Source organism: Vigna umbellata, chromosome 6 (genome assembly GCF_029865625.1).
Source record: "Vigna umbellata cultivar VRB3 chromosome 6, Vumbellata_1.0, whole genome shotgun sequence".
In the NCBI taxonomy this organism is placed as follows: Eukaryota; Viridiplantae; Streptophyta; class Magnoliopsida; order Fabales; family Fabaceae; genus Vigna; species Vigna umbellata.
Window position 1 is genome coordinate 25,788,701 of NC_142170.1, and position 6,897 is coordinate 25,795,597.

The window sequence follows — 6,897 nt, forward strand, 5'->3', positions numbered from 1 at the left end:
AAATAAAATTCATATATCATAACTAACATCAAAAAATTTGATATTATGATTATTATTTATGATATGAGATGTATTATTTTATTATTAATAATACTTGAAGTAACTATTATTACAATAATTATGTATTGATCTTATAAATAAAATTAATATTTTCTGAAAAAACTTATTTAATAATTACAAAAATTCAAATTTTCTTATTAAATTAATCATAAAAGAATATTTTGGACATGAATCTTTCTCTTCTAAACAAGAAAGATTCAATTCCAATTATCAAGTTAAAGCCACCATTATATTTTCTAAACTCTGTTAAGTTTAAGAATGAGTACACCTAACATGGAGTTGAAAATGTTGTATTCAAAGCTTTTGAATACTTTTCGACCAATAAAAACAACTAAGATGGAGTTGAAAATTAATGTGTTCCAACTGTACTGCTTATTTGGAGTCATCTCCGCCATTGGAGTCATCTCCACCATTCACGCCTCCCTCTTTAAGTTTATTCCTTGTAACAAGATCTAACTCCTCCTACAAAATATAAATAAAATAACAACAAAGCTTTCAATGATGTAGTGTTTTTGTTCAGAGACAGTAAAAACTACGTAGAAACTGAGATGGTTTCAATAGAAAGAAACAAATTGAAAGATTAAAAAAAAAATATATATATATATATATATATATATATATATATATAGAAATTTTAAATTAAAAGAAAATTATTATAATTTTTTTATGAATTAAAGTTATATTTCAAAATTAAAATATATTAAAGTAAATTAAAGAATAAAATATCCAATTTAAATTTATTTTATTTTATTTAGTATTTAATTTTTTTACTAATTGACTTATTGTGTTTAAAAAATAACTACCAATATAATATTAATCATAACCAATTATATTAAAAAAATAATTAAGTTTTTAAACAAAATAATCCATTATCCATAAAAACATAATTAATTTTATACATAATGTATTATCATTTTAGTTTATATACTGCAAAAAAAATGTTTAAAACGCATAGTTTCATTTTTATTATTTTCTTCGGTTTTCATCTTTCCATGCTTTTTCCTCATGTTCTAATTAATTCAAATATTTTTTACTTTGCCTGTGATTGTGTAGTTAGTATTTATTTTATTATTTATTTAAAAACCATTTGTCATGATTCATAAAACTAATCTTCTAGTATTCCCTCATTAACAAGTTGTTTTCCCTATTTATAATTTTATGATGGCTCAATTTCTTATTTTATAAAACAAATAATAACATTTCATGCATTCATAAAAATAAATAAATAAATAAATAAATAAATAAATATATATATATATATATATATATATATATATATATATATATATATATATATATACTAACTTAATTTACAAATCATTATTTTAATTTTAATTTGTAAGACTTGTTTGGTGAATGAAAGAACCGTTTTCCATTCCATTGTCTTACCCCTTCCAATAAAATATAACTTACATCTTGAGATTGATAAATGAGTTTTGACCCTTGAAGTGTTCAAAATGATCCACCTATTATTAATATTATTTTTTCAATTAAATATTGATTGAATGCTTGAAATGATTAGTAAGCTATCATTATTTGATTTAGATTACTCAAAAGATTAGTTTGTGTTATATGTGACTTTATTGGATAGTTAAAACTTGAATTTCAATTGTTAAATATTTTAATCATGCAAAATGAATTCTCTCTCCCTCAAACCAATACCAAACTTTGTCTCTATCAAAGTAATTAATAGTAAAACCAACTCCTTTTAGATCTTTTGCTTAATAGCTATTGGTTACTTCTATTTAATTTTTTCATGTTTTATTTCATAGTTGCTATCATGTATCCTCTCTATTCCATTGATATATTATTGGGCTGCTTTAGGAGTATATCTTCTATTTATAACTGTCATGTTTAATGAGTTTAACCTAAATAGTAGTTACAAGTCACAAACTAATCATATAGGTTATAGTAATAAGATACTCGATCATCTTAAATAATGTTTTAAATTAGCACTAAATACAATTATATATTTCAAATAAAAAAATGTGTTACCAAAATACTAATAAAATATAAATTTCAAGCGTCTTGAAAGGTTGAAAGGTTGATAAAGAGATGTCATCTTTAATTAAAAAAAAAACCTTTGGTTGATTTCATTATATATTATATATGATATAATAATAATAATAATAATTATTATTATTATTATTTTTAAGCAAGAAAAAGGGGGAAAAGGTAATTTTGAATAAGCAAAGGCAATAAACAATTGCCGCGTAATTAATCTTCATGACTATTCCGTTATTACCCTCCAAGCTCTCAAAACCATTCATTTCCCGTCTCTTTATATAACGCAGTCAAACCCGATTATTTATAAACGAACATACTCTTCAATTTTCCTTCTCTCTCACTTCTCCCATTTTCCCAGAAATATTTTCCCGGAAAATCCCCAAAAATTTTCTAGGCAGCCAAAGGCTCCCACCATGACCAAATCCGCCTTCCTCGCTGCCTCCGTCGCCGCCGCCTCCGCCACTGCAGTTTCCCTCTCTTCCTCCACGAAGCTCTCTCTTCAGGTACACGCCCTCAATCGCGAAATTTCCCTTCTTTAGTCGTGATTCTGTGTCAAACCGCGGGATCTGACAATTTTCATGTGAAAATTCTCCTCTTTTCGTTGAAATTGAAACGCGAGTTTCGGTTGTGCAGGACGGCGGGGCACGGAGAGACCGCGGCCGGCCATCGACTGCGGCGAGTGCGGCGAGTGCGGCGTCGTTGGAGAAGTTCGCGCCGCGTTTCGACGGGTTGCGGTTCATCGAAACGCTTATTACTGCGCACAGATGAACGTGCGTTGCGGAAACGCGCTTTTGGGGTTTTCCCTTCAGCCTTTTTGATCTTGTGCTGTCTAGAAAACTAAGAAAACAAAACTCATGGGAAATGTTTAGATCTCACTTTTTAAGTTTGTTTTGTTATTTAGAAAATGGGAGAGAGATTGTAATACTACGGAATTGTTACTGTTATTTGATATGATGCTTTCTATTGAGTTTTTTCGAGCCTTGTGTGAGTCGTGACTATTAATTTCTATGTAATTTATGAGGGAAATATTAAAAAAAATGATTAATTAATTTATTAATTTTTTTTATATTGTTTATTATCATTTATGTATATATTTCTTAAATTTAATTTCCGTGTTTTGTTGCAATTGTTACTTGTTCGATTTGGTTAAAAGATGTCGGAGGCGTGTCCGACTCAGTTTGTGAAGACGGAATGGTTTGAGTGGGAAGGGGCACATGTAGTATATTCGGCGCATCGTTGTTTGCACCATGCATGGAGAGAATTAAAAACACCTTTTTTTTACTAACATTTTTAAATAATTTGCATATTCTTATGTTAGGTAGAAAAAGAATTTAAAACAAAAATAATAATATTGAAAAGCATTTAAAAAAAGCTTTGTTTCAGAAAATATTAATGTAAATGACCTCTTATGGAATTTTAATTAATATAAATGAAACCACTGGACAATTATGAATAAAACTATGAACGTGTCTCTTTATGCTTGTTTTTTATGTATAACTTTTAGCCTCGAGTTAAGAGAGCTTAACATTTAAAATTAATTGATTTTGATATTTTAGAAGGCAAAATGTATTAAAAGCATCATTTTTTTTTCTTTAAATCGTTACGTTCTCTTTTATACTTTCTTCAAACAATAAGGCTATTTAAGTAATCCTAGATTTATTTGATAAGTAAAGAAAGTTTGCAAAGTGAAATTAAAATCACGAAAAACGAAGTGATAAAATACGTGATAAACTTTTTTATCATAAACTAAGAAAATTTGCAAAACAAAAAGGATATAAAATAATAATAAACACTCCTTTTACTAAATCTTATATATTAATTAAATGTATGCAGTAATAAAATATTTTTAACGTAATCAGTTATAAACTTTATATAATTGATTATGTTAATAAAATTTTAATAGGTTCAATTATTATATTAGTGATATATGTTTTTTTGTTATATACAATAATTAATTAAAAGAAAAAAGTAAAATAATATTTATTTCTTTTTATTTTCTTCAATATAAACAATTTTATTTTTTTCTCTCCTATCTTTTCTTCCCTTTCCTTTTTCATCTTTCAATTAATCTAAACAAAACATTAAGAATCATAACATATAATACAAATGTAGTATATCTAAATCTAAATATTAATTCAATTAATTAAGTTAATCAAACATGCATATTATGGTTGAAATTTAAATTAAATTTGAACAAAAGGAAATTATAACTAAATATTAAATAAATTTCAATGTACTAAGACATTCCTTTAATCTTTTAATTGGATAACTATTATTATATTATTAATATTTTAGGAAATTCACATAAAAAATTCAATATTTGATTAATTTATATAAAAATTATGATATCATATTTAATAAAATACAATGAATTCATAATTTTTTAAATATTTATTTAACTTTAATAAATATGAATTTAAATTCACATTTCGATTCTCAAAATTTATCTTTACTTCTTATTTTTGTTATTTTTCGTCTTTGAAGTCTTAGATTAACTAGTAAAATGATGTATTTTTTTTTATAATTTCAACATTTCATGTATTTTTGATTCGGAATACTTTTTCATTTATATCGAACTTGCTAGTTAATAAGTGATCCACATAGATATAGTCAGTATTTTCCAAATCACATTAAATTATTGTATATATTTTTTTCTCCCTTAATTGTTTTTTCTTTGTTTCTAACTTATCTTACTTGTTAATTAAATAATTTGTTCATTCTGAGAACACGAAAATTTATCACCACTTCCTTTTATAACCATCATGTTTTAAGTTATTAATATATAATGAAAAAATAGTTAATAAATGTAAGATAGACTTAAATATTTTTTCTATTTTTATTTTTGTCCAGTTATTTAATATAAGATTCATTCTTTGTAATGTGATTCTTATTTTAGTAAATTATATTCAATTTGATCCTTTATGTTACGACATCTAATTGTTAAAGGAAAAATCAATACCCACCTCTTGAACATGATCACTACCATGAAGTTAAATTTGTTTAGTTTTCTATCGTGAGGATAAAGGGTAGGAAACAGTCTAATCCTAATTAAGATAGAATAATTCTCACAAACTTGGATGAAGTTAAACAAGCTCGTACAATTATTAGTAGTAGATAACCCTAATGCATCGTGTTGAACAAAACTTTAATATATAGATAGGATTTGTTTTCATTGGATACGCCAACTATTTTGATTACAGCTTGATCTTAATCATCCAATGCACTATGGTTTGTTCCCCCCAAAAGACATGATGCGTAAAGAAAGCCCGCAAGAAAATTGATATTTCCAAAAAAACTCGTCATCAACTTTTTATGAGATTGAAATGTTATACCATGATTTGAAAATTTTCCCCTTTATGGTGAGGAAATTTCCTAAAGCCCTTCCACACTTTTTTCTGTTTACATTAATCTCCTTTAGTCATGGATGCTTTAGGTGCTATTTTTGTCCATTAGCATAAAGCAATTCACCAAATGAAACGAGTGTTGGAAGGGAATGGGATATTGCTTCCTAGTCCCGGAAAAGATGATGTGTGATGAATGCTTTTGCATAAAGGTTAGGATCATGCACAAAATTGTCATGGTAGGTTTGAAACATCCTTAAAGATTCTTACGAACATGTTGGTTAGGGTTTGGACTAGTTCAAGAATGAGAACTGTTCGACAAAAGTCCTTCAACTGCCAACTTAATCTTCATGCAAACTAATGGCCACGATAATCTAGTGACATAGTAATGGTGTGGATGGCTCAGTGACTTCTTGTCCAGAAGCTACTAAGCTCCATTGGGTATTGATTATTGTTGATGTGAAATTCTATTAGGTTTGGAAAAATTGAAGTTGATATTTCAAGATTATTTTTTTTTATCGTTTTAGGAGAAGGATAAGCATCAAGAGTAAAAGTATAGGTATGATCGATTTGAGTGATATAAGTTTGATAAAAGTTTTGATTAAAAAAAAGTTTAGAAGTGACACTTTTTTTAGAGTTTCTAAGTGGCAATTTCACCTATGAAAAGTTAAATTAGCAATCAATGTCAATCATTATTTTGATATCGTCTTATATTTTAAATTTTAAATATTTATTTGCCATTTTAACATTCAATAATAAAATGGTTAAACACATTATCAGTGTAGCAAAGAATTTTTATTTTCTCAATCTACGTTGTGTAGTAAAATTTTGCTAAGTTATAGCGAAAATCATAATGTTATGAGCAAAATTAATTTATGATGTAAGAGAATTTTGTAACAAAATAAAAGAAATCATATTAATATTTGAAGTTGCATTTAATTTATGTTACATTCTGTTAAATATAATTAAATGTGAAAGTAGAATTGATATGAATCATGACTTTTGAAAAACATAATTCTGATCTTCGTATGTTTAAAGATCAAACATGATCATATTTAAATTATTTTTTTTAGAAATTTAGGATAGTAAAATGGTTAATCCGACTTACTTTAACTAAATTTGTTATTGATTTAGAAAATAAAAGTAAGATAAGTTGATCAACAAAGCGAAGTATGAACTTTGGCCCTTCTTATTAGAATATTGTGTTATTTTGCTTAAAAAAGCATAATAATTTTTTAAGCTTGTGTTTTGATAAGTCTTAATATTATATATTTTGATATTAAATTTGGTTTTTATTTACCACTTATTGTTTATTTAAGCTATTTTTCAATATTTTTTTTATAAACTTATTTTTAACTTTATTATTATTATTTTATTTTTTATCTTTATTTTTAGGTTGAGAAGACAAATTTCAATTTAAATAAAATTTGAATATGTTATTCCCTTTAATTTAGTTTTGTTAAGTTGATAAAAATAATAATCTTGCAAA

The 6,897-nt window shown here is 25.7% G+C and overlaps 1 protein-coding gene across 1 annotated transcript; it reads left to right on the top strand.

Annotated features, from left to right (window-relative positions):
• Positions 1-2,365: 2,365 nt before the first annotated feature.
• LOC148197061 (uncharacterized) lies at positions 2,366-3,133 on the top strand. Its single transcript, XM_088093290.1, has 2 exons — positions 2,366-2,570; positions 2,701-3,133. The coding sequence occupies exons 1-2, from the start codon at positions 2,481-2,483 to the stop codon at positions 2,833-2,835; spliced, it is 225 nt and encodes a 74-aa protein (XP_087949416.1). The 5' UTR covers positions 2,366-2,480; the 3' UTR covers positions 2,836-3,133.
• The last annotated feature ends 3,764 nt before the right edge of the window (positions 3,134-6,897 follow it).